This window comes from Macrobrachium rosenbergii, chromosome 16 (genome assembly GCF_040412425.1).
Source record: "Macrobrachium rosenbergii isolate ZJJX-2024 chromosome 16, ASM4041242v1, whole genome shotgun sequence".
Lineage (NCBI taxonomy): Eukaryota > Metazoa > Arthropoda > Malacostraca > Decapoda > Palaemonidae > Macrobrachium > Macrobrachium rosenbergii.
In genome coordinates this window covers 20,161,226-20,182,529 of record NC_089756.1, presented here as the reverse complement: position 1 = coordinate 20,182,529, position 21,304 = coordinate 20,161,226, and the positions used below count along the sequence as shown (strand labels likewise).

General features: G+C 37.3%; 1 protein-coding gene across 1 annotated transcript in view; it reads right to left on the bottom strand.

The window, feature by feature from the left end:
* Positions 1-21,304, bottom strand: part of LOC136847165 (platelet glycoprotein V-like) — a 440,086-nt gene that overhangs the window by 19,444 nt on the left and 399,338 nt on the right. The window contains exon 3 of the mRNA XM_067118571.1: positions 10,630-11,869. Within this exon, the coding sequence (XP_066974672.1) occupies positions 10,630-11,861 (1,232 nt within the window). The 5' untranslated portion in view covers positions 11,862-11,869. The remainder of the gene's footprint in view (positions 1-10,629; positions 11,870-21,304) is intronic.

Here is a 21,304-nt window from a genome sequence, read left to right as displayed (position 1 = left end):
AGAATGTTCAAGAAAATCAAGGAAAACAGGGGGCTCCATATTCTTTTCCTGAGGTCTATTAGTTTTCCTATGACACTGTAGGCATTACTTAAGGTTCTTTGCAGCGTGCCATCGGCCCTTAGCTGCAACCCCTTTCATTCTTTTTACTATACCTCCTTTCGTTTTCTCTTTCTTCCATCTTACTTTCCACCCTCTCCTAACAATTGATTCATAGTACAACTGCGATGTTTTCCTCCTGTTACACCTTTCAAACCTTTTACTGTCAGTTTCCGTTTCATCGCTGAATGACCTCATACGTCCCAGTGCTTGGCCTTTGGCCTAAATTCTATATTCAATTCAATTCAATTCAATTCATCGTTTAAGGAACACATTGAAAGGCTGATGCATTCATTTTACAGCAGATTATTGACGCGCAAAATATTACATCATCAAAGTTGCTCGTTTAGGACCACGCTTAAAAGGCTGAGGCAGTGGGACGGGCATCCTGATACCCTTTTCTAGCCCAGGCCCGTAGGGAACAAGAAAAAGGAAAAAGAAAGAAACCAGTTTGACAAAAAAAAGAGCCAAAAACTAATTTGTTAAAAGATAAAGACACTGGCAATAATTATATCCGTCTATCAAAGGCTGGAAATTAATTGCCTTCGTAATTGAGTATTTTATTTGTTCTGTCAACAAGCATGAAGCCGTCACATGACCTCCTCCATACCACTGCCATTAGTGTTCAAAAATGCGCGGAGATAAAATGATAAACGGGAATTAGAGAACAGAACGATAAACAGTAATTGCAGAATTAGGGAGCAAATGGAAATTATACAATAAAAATCAAAATTATGAATTTTAAGGTAAAACAATAATCATAAGTATCAGGACGAAACGTTAAACTGGAATGAGAAAATGACCTGGTAAAAATTATGAATGGAATCAGATAAAACCGTGAATAAGAATCACAGTACAAAACGATCGGCAGAAACAATAAGATATAATAAAACATTGAACGGGAATAACAATATAAAACTATAAACCGGAACTGCAAGATCATGCGTTACCGGGAATTAGACAGTTGGACTGATAGATAGGAATTATGAGATAAAAAGATAAAACGGAATTATAAGACGAAATGAGAAACAGGCATTGGAGATTTCCCATCTGAGAATTAAGACTGAATAAATCATCGAGCCTCGTGATGCTGTGAAGTCCTTCAGTGACAGATAAAACGGCGATAACGACTTGATAACCTGTACTTCGAAGAACAAATTTCTCCAGGCAAACTAGCAAAGATTACCAAGGTACCCTTATATAGCGCAAGGGAATTAAAGGCTTCTACTTTGAATTGTGTAAGGGAATTCTCATTAGCGTTTCATTGCCTGTACTTGGCTCTCTCCTGATCTCCATGTCGTTTTAGTTTTCTGTAAACGAAAACTATCGTGCCGGCTTTGTCTGTCCGCCCTCAGATCTTAAAAGCTATTGAGGCTAGAGGGCTGCAAATTGTTATGTTGATTAGCCACCCTCCAATCATCAAGCATACCAAATTGCAGCCCTCTAGCCTCAGTAGTTTTTATTTTATTTAAGGTTACAATAAACCATAATCGTGCTTCAGACAACGATATAGGATAGGCCACCACCGGGCTGTGGTTAAAGTTTGATGGGCCGCGGCTCATACAGCATTATACCGAGACCAACGAAAGATACATCTATTTTCGGTGGCCTTGATTATACGTTGTACAGAAAACTCGACTGAGCCGAAGAAACTTCGGCGCTTTTTTTTTTTTTATACCTATATACCGTTTCTGACGAAACGTGGGGAGTAGACATGGGAATTGTAAGGATAAAATTTTACAGAAACTTAAAAAAAAAAAAAAAAAAAAAAAAAAATTGTTTTAGAGACATATTCTGAAACATTTTTTACGTCATTATGTATTTGTATTTTTTGATACAGATGGCCGCAGAAAAATGTGAAACTGATAATCAGAAGGTAAATTGACAATATCAAGAGAAAGGCGAGGTCTTTCACCTTCGTTTTTCTGAGATCTTACTTATGCTAGTTGTACTTCTGCTTGGCGTGATATGGAGACTAATCAGTGTATAATACCATACGAATAAAGGAAAATAAAACGGGAGCACTTTTCAAAACTTTTTCAAGATAATTTTATCTTCCCAACAACACAAACAAATATAGGTAAGAAGAATTGTAAAATAAAAGGCGGAAAATTAAGTTAGACCATTATGTAACAAATATATAAATATATTATCAATATCAAGAGAAGTAAAAGACGTTCATTAACCATTATAATTATATTCTCTTGACAATTTAGGACAAAACATTCAAGAGCAGTTTTCATGACCAGTGTTTGTTTATGGTGTTACACACACGAATGAGTATCTACACGTGCGAATTCATTACTACCCTAATAAAATTCAACTTGTGTTTTGATATTTTACTTAATTTTTTTATTTATTAATTTGTTGATTTATCTGTTTTTTCAAATAACAGATCTCCCCTTTCTCTATTTCTCATTACCTTCTGTTACTTCTTTCGAATGAACACCATATTCTGTGGAAGCTTGAATTCCAAGTAGTGGCCCCTGCGGGCTTGTTCCATATGAATAGGGTTCATTTTCTGAATAATAATAATAATAATAATAATAATAATAATAATAATAAATATGAATGAAAACGATCACGTACATAAGCTATTAACATAGACTGCACACCGTGTATATCAGGACTGCAGAAAATCCACGTTCTCTACCAAACCTGTTTTCTTTCCGTGTGCACATTATATATGTAAAATAATCGTAGTACCAGCCAGCAGAAATTTACATTTCGTATTTCATTCCCTCGAGACCTTTCTCAAATGTCAGAGACTGATTATTCAACAACTCTTCCGCAAATCCTAAAGGGTAATTCGTCTCCAATGTTTCAATTCAACTAAACGATATTTGCTAATTTAATGACTGCTGACGTCAGCAGCAGGCAGTGCTTGATTTGGAGGGAGGCACTTCGTCAACGCGGGAGTCTTGGGTAATCGGCGTTGGGATGGTGCAGTGGCCTTGTCAGCCTTGTATGAGTGACCACCAATGACTGCCATTAGACTAGTGGCCATTCGCCGTAGGGGGGAAGTTAGTGGCGTCAGTGCACCTCATGCGGTGCACTGTAAGCATTAATTAAGGTTCTTTGCAGCGTGCCGTGGGCCCCTAGCTGCAACCCCTTTCGTTCCTGTTACTGTACCTCCTAAGCCCTTTGTTGGCCGAGTTGGTTGAGCTTCAGACCGTCATTCGATGGGCCGGAGTTCGATTCCCGCCGCCGGCTGATGAAGAGTTAGAGGAATTTATTTCTGGTGATAGAAATTCATTTCTCGCTATAATGTGGTTCGGATTCCACAATAAGCTGTAGGTCCCGTTGCTAAGTAACCAATTGGTTCTTAGCCACGTAAAATAAGTCTAATCCTTCGGGCCAGCCCTAGGAGAGCTGTTAATCAGCTCAGTGGTCTGGTAAAACTAAGCTATACTTACTTTTTTTTTTACTGTACCTCCTTGCATATTCTCTCTCTTCCGTCTTAATTTCCACACTCTCCTAACAATTGAGTCATAGTGCAACTGCGAGGTTTTCCTCCTGTTACACCTTTCAGACCCTTTACTGTCAATTTCCGTTTCAGCGCTGAATGACCTCATAGGTCCCAGTGCTTGGCCTTTGGCCTAAACTCTACATTCAGTTCAACTCAATTCTAGTGGCCTTTGACGAAACTTCAAACAGTCTCAGGACGTCTGGTGGGAGCTCCGATGGATCGAAATGAGGCTGGAGAAGCCGAGATATGGTAAAGATTATTTCGTACGCAAATCTCTGACCACTGAGCCATCATTTTTGCACATGCTTAGAGTAACCTGGAGAGGGTAAAATTCATTTCGTATGCAAATCTCTGATCAATGCGCTATCATTTTTCTTAATGCTTAGAGTAGCAACCAGAAACTGGCCATGACGAGGACGTTATGTATTACATTTCTTTGACGAAGGGCCAGGAGCCTCTGAAAGGGAAGGAATTCTGTGTGTGTGTATGCTTTAGTTTTCTGTAAAAGAAAATTATTGAGATGGCTTTGTCTGTCCTTCCGCACTTTTTCTGTCCGCCCTCAGATATTAAAAACTACCGAGGCTAGAGGGCTGCAAATTGGTATGTTGACCATCCACCCTCCAATCATCAAACTTACCAAATGGTAGCCCCCCATCCTCAGTGGTTTTAATTTTATTTAAGGTTAAAGTTAGCCATGATCGTGCCTCTGGCGCCGCAACAACACAGGCCACCACGGCCGGCTTATAGTTTCATGGGCTATGGCTGAGATATATATATATATATATATATATATATATATATATATATATATATATATATATATATATATATATATACTGTATATGTAGGTTGTTAATAATGTGATATTCCAGTTAGAAATCACCAGCTACCTTACATTGTTTTCATACCATATTGTTTTTGGTGGAACGGGATGAAAAAATGTAAACTGTTTCTTAAAAGACGTTGGGTAGCATGATTTTGTGGTCATTCTAAAACGTGATTTCGTAAGTGTATATGTATATGTATATATATATATATATATATATATATATATATATATATATATATATATATATATATATATATATATGCATACATACATCCCACACACATATACTGTATATATATATATATATATATATATATATATATATATATATATATATATATATATATATATAACATACAGTATATATATACATATGCATAAATACATACGTACATATATATATATGTGTGTATATATATGTGTGTGCGCGCGTGTGTGTGTGTACGCACTACTCTACATGTATGAATCTTAACTTCTTTTTCCACTCACAGATTTACTATCAGTCAGTCTCTTCTCTATCTTATTTCAGTTAATACTTCCAATACATCAACAGTTACCTTATACTGTTTTCAGAGTATATTGGTGTTGGTGGAGTGGGTTGAAAAAGATAGAAGTTGTTTCTTGAAAGGTAGTGGGTAACAGGATGTTGTGGTCATTCCAAAATAGTATTTTGCACTCGCTGCATCAGTGTTGAAAACAATTCCTGACAACATTAGAAAAATGGGAAGGGTGACTTGAATGTCTAATTTTGTAAATCGGGCCAAATGAACCTCTTTCTGTAAGTCGGGTGATCTAGCTTAATGTAATTATTTTCGGTTATTAATTAAATTTAAAATTGGAACTCCAGTTACCTAGTGCAGTCCTCACTAGAAATTAGTTCAAACATAACATCTAAGGCCATTAAAATGTTAATAATAAGAAGTTTCGACATAAGAAGCTTACTTGTGTGGAACTAACTTGGCAATACGAGTATTTATTTAAGGTTATTATTGCTTGTAAATGGACGGATAGACGGCTAACCATCTTGCAAATTTACGTTGTGTTCGTAGAACACTATGAAGTATTACTACGTCGTATGTTGTGTAAATTCAGTTAATAATATTATCATCAACTTATACAGGGGAATGGCTACAATAAGCAACTACATCAGCCCTCAGGTGAGTGTAATCAACTACGTCATCGGCTTGGAGGTAAGTAGAGCAAAGAAATCTCTCTCTCTCTCTCTCTCTCTCTCTCTCTCTCTCTCTCTCTCTCTCTCTCTCTCTCTCTCTCTCTCTCTCCCCCACACATTAAAATTGGTGGAAAATAAGAAAAATAATCTGTTTCAATGACTTTTCTTTATTGTTGTTTCTCGTATGTTTGGACAACAGTTATTAAGAAGTTATAAAAAGCAAAGGGGGTTTTTATTTCTCCGTTATCACTGTTATTGTTATTAGTATTGCGGCGATAATTTTCTGTTTCTGAAGTCTGTATATTCTTTCTTCTGTCGCTCCTGTACCTCGATCCCCCTCTTGTTACAGTGATTATTATTATTATTATTATTATTATTATTATTATTATTATTATTATTATTATTATTATTATTATTATTATTATATCTGTACTGAAGAGGCGTAGGAAGGTCTGGGGAAAAAATTAAATTGATAATCCCCTGTTCGGTTTCAGGCCACACAACATGAGGCGTGCTGCCGCTGCAAAAAGTGTGTCGCTTTCTAATATCAGGTTTAATACTACTTAAATTGCCAGGAGTTTTGTCTTGGCTGCAGTTAAAATTTGGAATAGTTTGCCTCGTGCAGTTCTGGATTCTTCTGATCTCCAAATGTTTAAGTGAGGGGGAAATTCATTCCTACTCTCTGCTGACGTCTACAGAATTCAGATGTATCATTTTTATTTTCTATTCCCTCATATTTATTTATTGAGTTATCACCTTTTCCTATAACCTGTCTCTCTCAGCAGGCTGATTTCCCTTTGGAGCCCTTTTGGTTTATAGTCTGATGACTCTCAATAAAGGTGTTCAGCTGAAGATTTAAAGAAAGAAAGAAATTAAAGAACAGCAGAGATAGTTTTAAATTTAAAGAAAGAAAGAAATTAAAGAACAGCAGAGATAGTTTTAAAATTAGGCACTTTAAGGAAAAGCACCTTTCGACTTGAAAAAGATTATACCGCATATTTGTAGAAGTTTAGGAGGCATTTGAAAGAGTCCCGCCTAGATGGGCATTATGAAAGCAGAGGGTGCCAGAAAGACTAAGCCTAAGGAGTTTCTGTACCAGGTTACACGATCGAAACAGAAGACAATGGCAGGAGTATCAGAAAAATTTGAGAACAATATTGTTGCCCATCAATGGTCAGGATTTAGTCCTTTATAGTTTATCATAACGATGGACGAATGTGCAGAAGAGTACACAAAGGGAGGCCCCTCAGAACTACTGTAAGCAGATGACAACGTTAACTGCAGACTCAGAGGCAAAATTGTCGAAACATTTAAAGGTGGAAAGTACAAAGAGTACAGTCAGGAGCGTGGCCATGTGTGTTGGTGAGCTCAATACTGAATGGAACAGATGGTAACGCAAGAAATGCTCATATGTTCAGAATATACAATAAGAAAGAAATTTTCAATACCTGGAATGTAAAAAAGGAGCAAATAGAGAAGAGAGGAAAGTGGCGCACCGAGTTGTGGCAGAAGGGCGAGTCCAGTAAAGCCTGGAACCTGTAAGTCCATGCTTTCTAAGTACAGTGACAGAAATAATTGATAAACTGGAATCATAAAAAATTCCATTTTTAATTGATATAGGCTATAACCCTTTCTTACCCCAACTACCTTTCCTGACGCTGCTACAAGGTTCTAAGCGATAAGTTGCCAGAATCTGCGATCAGTAATTTTTGATCCTGTGTCAAAAATTAGCTCGTCTGAGTGCCCTTTCAATGCGAGCATAAAGTCTTAACTACTCTTTGCAGCAGAGACACGGTACAGACAAAGAAAATAAGGAGAAACTAGTATGTTAAGATGCATCTTCCGAAAGAGGAAGTGGCACCAAGGTGCGGTGTCCAACGGCTAGAAAACAGCTTGGGACCTTAAAGATTGGGGTGCTTTGAGCATGTGGTGAGAACCCATCAGTTAGTCAGTAAAATAGTAAATTTGGAAGTAGAAGGACGAAAAGCTTGCGGAAGAGCCAAGGAATCATGATATAAGTGCGTAGATGAAGACCTGCATCAGGCGTGATTAACAGGTGGAGAGTGCAAGAGACAGAAGAAAGTGGAGAAAACTGATTTCAAGTCTGACCCCTAGAAGGGAAAAGCTGACGTAAAAAAAAAAAAAAATCCTCAGTGATGATGATATGAAAATGATGGCTCTGCAACGGATACTTTTCTTTTCAGATATAATCAGTAATATTGTCGTTGTACGTTGATATATCTTGCGATATCTCATTTCAAACAGTTTCCTTTTTTCCTTTCGTCATCCCCCGAGGCCACAGGTTTCTTACTTGTCCGTCGCGTAAAAAATGATAGAAGAGAGAGAGAGAGCGAGAGCTGGAGCGTTACGTACTGATGCCTCGAGCTGTGACAGTAATAAGCGTTGATATTTGAGTCCTACAAAGGTCATTACAAGATGCTGTCGATCTCTCGTTCGCGGGCATCCTTCATCATCATTCGTTATGTTATGACGAGAAGACAAAGGTAACAGAGGCTTTTGTAATGATACGAAGACATTTCAGAATTATATTTCAAATCTTCTGATGCTTTATTCTGGTCTGGTGCTGTAGTCTGTTACATTTAAGTTATGTAGCATAACGACTTTTTTTTTTATACAAAATTCGGATTTATAAACTAAAGATATTTTATTCTTGTGTTGATAGGAAGATATTGTAGAAATTCCTCATATTTTATTCTTGTGTTGATAGGAAGATATTGTAGAAATTCCTCATATGTTATTCTTGTGTTGATAGGAAGATATTGTAGAAATTCCTCATATGTTATTCTTGTGTTGATAGGAAGATATTGTAGAAATTCCTCATATGTTATTCTTGTGTTGATAGGAAGATGTTGTAGAAATTCCTCATATGTTATTCTTGTGTTGATATGAAGACGTAGAAATTCCTCATATGTTATTCTTGTGTTGATAGGAAGATGTTGTAGAAATTCCTCATATGTTATTCTTGTGTTTATAGGAAGATATTGTAGAAATTCCTCATATGTTATTCTTGTGTTGATGGGAAGATATTGTGGAAATTCCTCATATTTTATTCTTGTTTTGATAGGAAGATATTGTAGAAATTCCCCATATTTTATTCTTGTGATGATGGGAAGATGTTGTAGAAATTCCTCGTATATTATTCTTGTATTGATAGGAAGATATTGTAGAAATTCCTCATATTTTATTCTTGTGTTGATAGGACAATATTGTAGAAATTCCTCGTATTTTATTCTTGTGTTGATAGGAAGATATTGTAGAAATTCCTTATTAGGTCTGTAGATATTGTATAGTGGTCTGGTGGTATACCCCCATAGGCTACGTTTAGTTTTTAAAGCACAGTGATTGTTGAATATAATGTTAATTTTAACTTTTTATTTCTGAATTTTGGATTTCGTATGAAGTTATTTCAGAATTTCATTCAGAGATTTATTAATGCTTTATTCTGGTGTGATACCGTATTCTGATGCAATATTAAACACACTGGCTATTAATTGTGGAACTAATTATTGCTTCATTTATTTTATTTTTGTATTCATGAGATGAATTTATTGTAATTCCTCTTTTATTTTAATTTAAACATTTCAAGCGAACCTTCGATTTTCCGCAAGAAGAAAAAGAAAATGTGGACTACCTGTTGAAAAGCTTGGTGATAATGTGCCAAAATGTGCTGGAAAATTTGTTTGTGTGAAATTAATAAATGTGGCATCAGATTCAATTCTCTATCAGTATTATATTTCGTGTTTCATGAAAGCAAGAACATTGGATAGCAAAATGAATCAAAACATTCTAGAAAACCCATTATATATATATATATATATATATATATATATATATATATATATATATATATATATATATATATACATATATATGTATGTATATGTATATATATATGTATATATATATGTATATATATATATATATGTATAATATATATATATATATATATATATATATATATATATATATATATATATATATATATATATATAAAATTGTGTGTGTGTGTGTGTGTGTAGAACTATCATCGTGTAACTAGAAATGGCCGTCCGAGTTCTTGTGCTGTATGTATTGACGTAATCACTTACTTTCTAGTTATTTATAAGCAACTGGTGTTAAGAGAGAGAGAGAGAGAGAGAAAGCTGAAATACTGCTCATTTACGATTCATGTCCTTGGTGTAAAATGCCATAAGCTAAATCAAGAACATCTCTTATACTTCCAGAAATAACGTGTAGGTTTTGGAAATCGTAAGATCATAGGATTTATGGAGACATGCAAAGTGAGTCTAAATATGAATGTAAAAGATCGCATTTTTACACACACACACATATATATATATATATATATATATATATATATATATATATATATATATATATATATATATATATATATATATATATATATATTTTGAGACCTCCAGTATGGTATTGAAATACTTGATTTCATTCATGTTCCTGGAATGCAGATGTTTACGTTTTCAGTGACATGCCTGTTTCCTAAGTGACAATTCAACTGATAAAATCTAAGGAAATTTGTCTGACTAGCAAGGCAGTGGGGGACTTAGTTTGCCTGTCTCCCCTCTTGCTTTTTAGCTTTCTTTGTCTCCCCACCTGCTCTTCAGTTTTATTTGTCTCCACTGTAACTCTGGTTTTATTTATCCACACCGCCCCCTTGCTCATCATCTTGTATTTGTCTCCCCTCTTGGTCTTTGGCTCATTTTTTGTCTCCCCTATTGCTCTTCAGCTGCATTGGTCTCCCCCTCATCCGCTTTTTGGCTTTATTTGTCACCCCTCTTGCTGCTCCACTAATAAATAAGAACGACACAATGTAAAAAGAATTTCAGTTACATGTAAATAAGTATATTTCCAGGTATCTCTCCCTGTCTCACATATCTATCTATCTATTTATCTATCTATCTATCTATATATCTATCTATCTATCTATCTATCTATATATATATATATATATATATATATATATATATATATATATATATATATATGAGAAAAATCACAATATATATGTTTAACATTACTCACCTTGATATATAAAGCCCACGAAGCTTATCTGGTGCTGCGCACTGCACATCAGGAACTTTAAGAGAAGTGTTGGATGAGCTAAGAAAGGCAGCCAGCCACTTCATGGAGCAGTTACACACTATGGGATTTTCACGGAGATCTAATCTCTTGAGAGATCGCCATCTCACCTGCGTCTCCTCTAATACTTGGAGACCGTTGGCCCTCAGGTCAATGTTTTGTAGGTTTTCTAAAGAGGAGAATATCCCCGCTGGTAGGTTCTGCAGCAGCGTGTTGTGGGATAGTGTAAGGTTCTGAAGGTTCTTGCAGCCGGAGAGGGCATCAGGGTGAAGCTCAGTCAGGTGTGGACTTCTAGATATTTGCAAGATGCTCAAATTTCCTAGCTCATTAAATACCCCGGACCCAATATGGGTTATCCTATTTTTACTCAGGGAAAGAGATTCCAGCGTCGCTAGAGGTGCTAAGGCATCGCTTGGTACTTCAAGTAGGATGTTGCCGTCGAGATTCAGCTCTCTGAGAGCGTTGAGGCGCAAGAAGGCCATTTCGTTGATGGTATGTATGCTGTTGGTCTCGAGGAAAAGGCGAGACAGCGAGTCTGTGGGAAATGCCAGGGGTGGGAGGCTAGTTAGCCTGTTACGGCATATGTGGAGGGATTGCAGAGACGTTAGATGCTCGAGGGCAGCAGTGGGCACGTGCCTGAAGTAATTATCACACAGATCAAGAACCTGAAGAACTCTCTGGCTCTTGAAGGTATCTGGTGCAAGGATGTGAAGTCTGTTGTGGGAGAGGTTAAGCACTGTCAGTTGTGGGACATCATCCAAGACTCCCAGGGGCAGTTCAACCATGGTGTTTTGGCTCAGATCCAGAATGGCCAGTTTTCTTAGGCCCCGGAATGCCCCGAGGGATATGGTCGTTAGATGGTTATTGGACAACTTGAGCTCCCTCAAGTTCTCCTGCTTCTCAAAGTTTCCTTCGCTTAGAATTTTGATGAGATTGTGAGAGAAATCGAGGTCCTCTAGCTTTTCTAGCCAACCCAGCGAATCTCCAAGGTTGCTGACTGAGTTGTGAGCCATATTGAGCCGCTTTAAGTTTGGATTGAACAGTATAGGAACCACATTTATTCCCCCACCCACACATCTGGCGCTCGGCGTCTTGTCGTCACACGTACAGCCAGGGGGACAGAAAGCCTGCACTAATTCCACCACCCACGCCCAGGCAAGCAGTATGGCAACCATATCTGAAACTAAAGAAAAAAATACAATATCATACAAATGTTTTGTAATTGTATTTTGTTTGTGTGCATAATACAAAACGTGTGAATTGACATTCTTGGCATTAGAAAGGTGAATAGCACAGAATTTTGCAAAACCCAGAAAGCATAACTGATTTAATTGATTCATATTTATAAAGCAAAATATTAAGTATAATGTCCTTAAAGGAAAACATTGACAGCCACTAAGAGAGAACAATCTTTGACCTACATCTGTATCCGGATCTCTTTACATCTTAGCATCTGAATGCCACAAAAATTCCACTGGAATTGATCCATAACTTTTTGAAACATTAACAGACAAGAGCGAAACAACAACGGGGGTAAAGTGCACAACTTCATTTCAACATATGTAAAATGAAAGCAATGACTGATGAGCCAGGTTACTCCATCTGCAATGCTCGTCGGTTTCTTTTGGTACGGAATACGAACTGAACTCCAAACATATTTTTTTCATGACGCAACAAATACACGAAGGAGCGCTGTTTAGCGTAATAGATGACAGTCATATACGTCGGTACCTGTGTTTTACGTTTTATATAGAATGCTTCTGTTATGTTGGTTCTGTTGTTTTATATATATATATATATATATATATATATATATATATTATATATAAAATTATATTATATATATTACATACACTATATATACAAATATATATGATGTATTTGTGTGTATAATAAAGGTAATAATCACATTGCCCTCTTTACTACTCGAATTCTTCACACTTTTTGGGTACATTTGTCACTACAAAGCCTGAGATCCAAATGCAAGGTTTTGAAGAAATTCCAACGTCCTAGCAGGATTCGAACTCGCATCCGGATTATCAGAACGAGGTCATGTTACCGACCTGACCACAAGAAGGTCCGAAGGTAGTTGTTACAATAACACATATGTTAAAAAGTGGCCAGTGGAATTATATATATATATATATATATATATATATATATATATATATATATATATATATATATATATATATATATATATATTTCAGAAAATATGGCTGCTACAAATTTTAAAGGACACATATATGCATTTCATAGCTTCAATGCTTTAAGATGTGATGAAAGAATTTATGGAGTCAGATGGAAGTAGGTCGAGAGACTCGAGGTAAAATCTTTGTGTTCAGCAAATAGTTTGATTCCTCAGCAATGTTGCCGGTCAGGTGATCTTCCGAAGTGTTATGTATATTCGTGAGTACGTGCGTTAATTTGATCTAGATTACGCCAAAATCTGCCCTAAAAGTGAGTTTGATCGTTCATTAACGTGATAGAACTGCAGTTGTCTAGACGTAGCTTTGGAGAGGATCCAGGCTTTAAATCGGCAGATAAGGTAGAGTTTGAAATCTCTGTTTTTATGGGAGAAAATTGAACTTGTGATTTTTACTATGATTTTCTAATCATTATGAACTTTTGAACTGGTGTGGGAGATTTAATATGAATATTCATACCTCTTTTATATTATTATTTTGTCATGTTACGTTTGCCATATCTTGGCTATGCATTTTACACTTTCCATTATTGTGTTTTGCATTTCATATGTTTTTGGGAGTTTTCTATCATGTTTAATTCTTCCGACAGATGTCTGTGGACAGATGTCGGTGGACAGTGTGGACTGGTTCGAATAACATGTGGTAGACTGCTTTTGACATGACTAATTATTGATTTGGGGAGTATGTGTGAGTTTGGATATTTTCAGGCTATTAGCCATAGTGAGACTTCTTTAATCAGAAGTGTTTTTCAGTTCAGAGTTTAGTTATCTAACTCGATAATTCATTTATTATGCATTTTAATCTTTGCTTTGTTTTATTCGTTTCTTGTTGGGTTATTTGAATAATAAACCTATTTTTGTAGAAACTATTGCGTTTCTTTAAATGGTCCATTTAATTGATTTGGTGAGAATGAGTGCGATTAGGGTGGGTGAACTTCGGAAAACGATGAGAGAGAGAGAGAGAGAGGCGATACACACAGAGAGAGAGAGAGAGAGGTGATACACGGAGAGAGAGAGAGAGAGAGAGAGAGAGAGAGAGAGAGAAAGAGGAGAAAAATAGATGTAAGTGTTATCGTGAGCGAACGTTCATACGCTGTTTCCTGAATGAAATGGTGGCAGCCGTGTCAGAATGAAATGGTGGCAGCCGTGCCTGAATGAAATGGCGGCAGCGGGTGTCTTTTGATTTTAAATGGTGGCAGCATGATTTTAATGACTTTAATGATGGCGAAAGAGGGAGATTGTTAATAGACTAATTGGTAACGTTGATGCCCAAGGCATAGGCGACTTCACCTAAGAGCTAAGGCGACGGGTCAGTGTTGAATGACTGAGTAGGTCGTGATTACGTGTGAAATACGGGGAAATCTTTTTTTTTTTTTTTTTTTTTTTTCTCCGTTTCTATTCGAGTACTGGGAGTGGGGAGTTGTGAAATAGATCTGGATGATCTCTAGAACAATTTTGGGGTTAACAAAATACCCAAATAAGTGTGAATAGGGGCGATTGTGAGTTAATTACGCAAAGTGATTATTCAACAATAATCGCGCGCTGGGTGTCTTTTTTTCGCTTAGTCGTCGAGTAGGTGACGTCACAGGTTAGCAAGTTGAGAGATAGGTACTTCGTTTTCTGTTTCAAAATTGGTAAGTACCCCATTCTCGTAAGTTGCGCAGAACGCCGTTTTCTATTCTTCTTTTAGAGGGGGTAACTGGTGCCTTTCTCTAGTGTTCTTTTTGGTTTCTCTTTTTATGTTGTTACGCTCAGGGCGTGTGATTACTCACAAAATGCCGGACGATGCAGCAAGCACATCCCAATCAATTGTGGTGCATAAAGTGACGAACATTAGTGCGGGAATTACAAATTATAAAGGGCTAGTTGACGGGAAGCCAACCCAAAATATAGAAACTTTCATTGAGTCAGTGAACAATTATCTGAATTCCAAGAAAATTACGAATGGCGCTGAAGCTTTAACAGAGGCTAAATCATTTCTGGATTTAGATAAAGGAGATATTGGGAGACGAGCACGCAGTTTCGGGTTCAGAAGGTGTAAAACTTGGAATGAACTGCAGAAATTTCTACGAGCTACTTATGGCGGAGTTCAACGTGAATGCGCAGTTCGGAATTTGCGAGAGTTTCTCAAAATAAAGAAAGGCAATGATTCACTAGTCACATACAGTGCGAATTTATTTGATGCAGTAGTTGAGTTAAAGAAATCTATAACAGGTTCTCCATGGGTAACTGGAAATAATATCTCCTTAGATAATTTTGAAAGATTGTTACACTTTGCTTGCCTTTTAACGTCGGTCCCAGATGTAATTGTAGATAGTTTTGATAAGAGAATTGATCAGGATACAGACGAATCCTTTTTGTTTGCACAGATTAACAAAAATCTAGCAAAATGCCCGACACTAGACAGTAGTTTTGTACAGGGAGGTGCAAAAATATCAGCTGCGGTTTCCAAACCACAGAATAATGATAGTCGCTCGCATTCGGGAAATGATGCAACAGCGAAGACATGTGCACGAGTAGAATCGAAGAAAATTCCAGAGAGATCAGTCACAACGATACGTTGTTTCAATTGTGATAAAATAGGCCATAGTAAATCAAATTGCAGAGTGAGATATTGTTCAGTTTGCAAATCTTCAGATCATGGATGGAGATTTTGCCCAGCCACAAAGAGTAGAGATTATTCAGGGAAGTCACGGGGAGGTTTTTCTAGATATGACAGGAGAATTCCACATGATGCAAGTTCTAGATACACAAAGGAACAGCAGAATTTTCACAAGATAAGTTCGAAAACGGACACAGGATAATGACTAATCAGGTCGTAGAGTCACTAGAACCTAGGCCGATTGTACGTGGATTCTCTAATGGCAATGAAATTTCTATTTTCATTGATTCTGGTAGCTCAGTTAACTTAGTAAATGCTGACCTTTTTCACTCGAGGTTTCCAGAGTGCAAATTAGTCCCTTCTAGTGAGACAGTGTGTGATGTACAAGCGAGGAAACTGAATATTTTAGGTTCGTCATTTCTTACGCTTTGTATCGGTGGAAAGACAATAGTAGAATCATTTTTGGTCATAGAAGGATTAGCCTTAGGTGAAATGGTTTTGCTAGGACACCCTTCTTGTATGCGACATAACATCAACATTCTTACGGGAGTTCAGGGGATTACAATAGGTGAGTCGGGTTGTTTTGTTCCATATATACACAGGAAAGAAACTTGTGAGAAACCTAAGACACAGTCTGAGACATGTGTAACACAGTCATTAGAGAGTGAAGATATTCCGCAGAGATCTTTCAAAGGATTTTTGTTGGAAGATGTTGAATTGCAACCGCGAGTTCCTACATTAGTTAAAGTGTCGCTGAAAGAGAAAAAGTTTCCTTCTCAAGTATGCGTTGTTGAGGGAACCGAGAAATTCAAAGACGTTGTGAGTACGGTGTCAGTGAATGAAATTTCAGTCGCAGGCGTGACTTCAGTAGAATTAGTTAGCTATCAAGACTCAGTGAAAAAATATCACAAGGGTACTTATGTAATTGATTTTGAAGAGTTTAAGGAAGAGCATAAATTAGTGAGTTTTTGTGGAGACGGGAATATGTTTCCTAACGAGGAGCAACAGTTCCGAAGTCAGGTTCTACATGAACACTTGGCTAAAGTTGATTATCCTGAGTATTCAGATAAAGTAGAGAAAGTGTTGAAAGAATATCTAGATATCATTGCTTTGAAGGAGATAAATTAGGAGTTACAGATGTTTTAGAACATTCAATCCGCCTAGAAAAGGGTACAAATCCCATATATATTCCAGCATATCGAATTCCTTTTAAGATCAGAGAAGAAGTAGAAAAAGAAGTTCAGAAGTGGGAGTCGGAAGGCATTATCAGACCATCCAATTCTCCGTTTAATTTTCCTTTGCTTGCAGTTCCTAAGAAAGACGGTAGTATCAGAGTTTGTGTAGATTTTCGTAAATTGAATGAAAAAACATGCCCAGATAGATATCCTGTAGCTTGTTTGCCTGATTTGTTTGTTGAGATCGGTGGCAAGAATATATATTCATCTATAGATCTTATGCAAGGGTTTTACAAGTTCCCCTTTGTGAGAGTAGCCGTAAATATACAGCATTTTCGGTACCAAAGGGACATTACGAGTTTAATAGGATGCCTTTTGGATTACAAGGGTCCCCAATAACATTTACTAGACTGGTTAACACAGTACTTCATGGCTTGTTAGGAAAGTCGGTGTTTGTGTACATGGATGACATTCTCATATGCACAGATACAATTGAAGAACATCTAAAGGTATTAAAGAAGTCCTCAGCGATTACGGTTCGCTGGGTTAAAAGGTCAAATTGGCCAAATGTGAGTTTCTGAAGAGAAAAATTGTCTATTTAGGACATGTTATCTCTAAAGAGGAGTTAGAGTGAATGATGAGAAAGTTAAAGCCATTGTGAATTTTCCAGTTCCCAAAACCAGGAAACAGATTCGTTCGTTCCTAGGTATGTCGGGTTTCTTTCGCCGTTTTGTGCGGAATTTTTCTACAATAGCGTCGCCATTGACAGATTTGTTACGAGAAGACGTTAAGTTTGTTTGGGGTGATAGTCAACAATTAGCTTTTGAGAAGCTTAAGAACGCTTTAGTGAACCCACCAGTTTTGAAGTTTCCAGATTTTAGTCAACCGTTCACCTTAGTGACTGACGCGAGTCAGGAAGGTATAGGTGCGTGTTTGATGCAGAAATTTGAAGGGAAATTACACCCAATTGCTTTTATAGCAGAAAGTTCAAAACGCGTGGTAGTAACGAAAGGCTGATGTCAGTTGTGGACAAGGAGGCTTTCGCAGTCGTCTCTAGCCTTGTTCATTTTAAGATGTTGTTGTTGGGAAATAAAGTTGAGATTTTTACAGATCATCAACCGTTGTTAGAGCTTTTTAATAAGCCAAATTTGTCGCCCAAGAGAGCACGTTGGTTCCTAACATTGAGAGATTTTGATGCAAACCTCAAATACATTGAAGGTAAGCATAATGTAGTTGCAGATGCATTGAGCAGATATTTTCCGGTCGAGGATGAGGAAATACACACCGAATCCTGTGTGGGTGAAGAGAGTGAATATTTGGTGTCTAATGTCTCTGATATTAGTAGTTCTGAGAGATCGCATGTAGTGGACATACACGTTCCTACAGTGCATACTTCGGGGAGAAATAGTGAGTCGGCAGTCTCGGGAGAGATTGTTATTCGTGATAGTGAGAGTAACGCAGTGTGTTATATTACGGGTGAAAATGTCACTTGGGACATAGGCTTGCTGGAACAAAAGCAAGATGAAGATAAATTGTTGTCAGATGCTAAGGCATTTCTTAAGGGAGTTTCACCGAAGAAAGGGTATAAGTTGCCTTTTTCTGGTCTAGAGTTGGAGAATAATTTATTGGTGAGAAAAGTTAAGTATAACTTATGAAGTACTCGAAGCATGGGTGAGATTACACAAATCATCGTGCCAGAGAGTCTAGTACCACAAGTTCTAGACATTGTACATTGTAAATTTGGTTCTCCTCATTTGGGTGTAGACAAGACGTATGAAAACGTCAGGTCAAAGTTCTTTTGGAAAAATATGTTTTCCGCAGTAGAAGCCTTTGTGAAGAAGTGTGCTATTTGCAATGCGAATAAGCCAGCGACGACAGTGTCGTGTCGTTTGGGTTCATATCCCATACCACATAGGCCGTTTCAGAGAGTGCATATGGATATTCTGGGTAACTTCTCAGAGTCCGCTTATGGTTATAGACATTTATTAGTAGTTGTTGATGAGTTGACTCGCTTTGTCGAGATTTTCCCACTGAAATACAAATCAGCTGAGGAAGTTGCTATAGCGTTCTTTAAGGGGATAATTTGTCGATATGGTGTTCCTGAATGTCTGATCACAGACAATGGTAGGGAGTTTATTAATAAGACTTTAGACGGTCTTGCTAATTTGTTGGGGATAAAGAAAGTATCTATAATCCCGTATAGACCTGAAGCAAATGGGTTGTGTGAGAGGGCGAATCGGAAAGTAATCGAAGCTTTGCGCATGACGGTGGGAGGTTCCGATACACATTGGGACAGATCTTTGGATGAAGTGCGATATAGTATCAATACTATGATGAATGACACAATTAAGATGTCTCCAGCAGAAGCTTTGTATGGATACAAGTTGAAAGGACCTTTTGATTTGTTACCAGAGAGAGTTCAGGGTGATGTTACGGTCACTTCATTGATAAATACAGCGAGAGAAAGATTTGCACGTATCAGTAAAGAACTTGAACTTAGTTCGCGTGCGATGGTAGAGAAAAGTAACGCGAAATCGAGGGGAGTAGCTTTTTCGATGGGTGATAGAGTGTTTGTTAAAGTGAATGTTCGGAATGATCTGAATTATAAATTAAGTCCGAAGTTCCACGGACCTTTTGAGATTGTAGAGATCAAAAGAGGGAATAGATTTGTAGTTAAAGATGTAAATACTGGAGTGACGAAATTGACCCATATTTCGAAGTTAAAGAAAGTTGGGATGTAATGGAATGTTTGTATATATATGATATTTTTTAAATTTTTTTTTTGTCTCTTGTTCATTTTAGATGTTGAAGTTCTTAGTCATTTGTTTTCGAATGATTTTGGGAATTGAGACATGGGCTAATTTCATACGAGATTTGACCCGTGTGTTAGTGGGTTGTTGTGTTATGATGTATTTTATCATCTGACGCAATATGGGTGTTGTTTAGATTATTTTTTTTTGGGGAGGTACTTAGTATATCGGACCGAACAAGTCTGATCTTTTTTTCGAGTTGGGAGATCGTATTTGAGTGTTTGGATTTTTTTTTCAGTTTCTTTTTTTTTTAAAATGAAGGGAGCTGTATTGCGAGTAATTGTAGTTGTTGAGAGTTAGTCAGGTGTTGCGAAATATTTGCTAACCGGAGTAGAACTTTCATGTCTTTTACGAGATATGATACCTTTTAGTGTTCGGATAAGATTCTCGAGTATTTTTTTTCTGGTTGGATAGAATTTTTTTTGTGAGTGAGTTCCGTAGAGTTGTTGTGTGCTTAGTAGTGAGTTGACTGTGACTATTCTGAGATACACACTTGGAATTAGTTCACATTGTGAGTGTTTGCTTTTGCATTAGTGGTTCTGTTTGGTTCAGTAACATGAAACCTTTTTGTTATTAGACCTTTTTCGAGTGTTTTTGGGAGACTCAGTAGTGACATGGGATAGATTAGAGACCATGTTCATTTTTGGGAGATCAGTATCAAGGTTCGGGAGTTGATTGTAAGACGAGTTGTGCTTTAGTTAGAGAGAGGTGTGTGTGTGACAGTAGTATTTTCCAGTTGCGAGTTGTGTCTGTGGGTGGTTGTGAATTATCATTAGTTCATAGACAGACTCCGACAGAATGTGACTTTAGACAGTTCCTGCGAGATTACCACATTGAGTCCACCAGTACTCTTCCTGCTGTGTTTTTGCAAGGAGTATGCAGTTACAATGATGTGCCAGAGCAACAAGTCGACGACATTCGTTCATCGAGGGTCCGAGCAGCTCGATTCATCCTGCAGAATCCTGTCTACGGACTTTCTCGTACTTAGCCGTGCTGTATTCAACAGTTCCGAGAAGATAATTATGCGTCATACGCATAACGAGCATTTGGTAGTGGAGGTACCTACAACCAAGGTGCCAATGACGGTTCCACCGTTGGAAGACATTGACGATTCCGTGATGTTCCAGTATCAGGAATATATTATGCCGACAATTTTAATTGTCTTAATAGCTATTTTACTGATAATTCTTGTTGTGGGAGTAGTAAAGCTTATTCGTGTTTGTAAGATTACATGTAAAGGCTCTAAGAACTCAACCCCAGTGACTTTGGAAGTGCGTCATGAGAGCAGTCCTTAAAGCTGCAGTGCAGTAGACATTGCTGATTGAGCATAGCTCTATTCTGTTATGTTTTATACATATGCTTTTGTTTTGGTTTGCCGTTAAGGAGAGCGAGACGCTCTTATGTGGTGGCCGAGCTCTATTTCAGAAAATATGGCTGCTACAAATTTTAAAGGACACATATATGCATTTCATAGCTTCAATGCTTTAAGATGTGATGAAAGAATTTATGGAGTCTGATGGAAGTAGGTCGAGAGACTCGAGGTAAAATCTTTGTGTTCAGCAAATAGTTTGATTCCTCAGCAATGTTGCCGGTCAGGTGATCTTCCGAAGTGTTATGTATATTCGTGAGTACGTGCGTTAATTTGATCTAGATTACGCCAAAATCTGCCCTAAAAGTGAGTTTGATCGTTCATTAACGTGATAGAACTGCAGTTGTCTAGACGTAGCTTTGGAGAGGATCCAGGCTTTAAATCGGCAGATAAGGTAGAGTTTGAAATCTCTGTTTTTATGGGAGAAAATTGAACTTGTGATTTTTACTATGATTT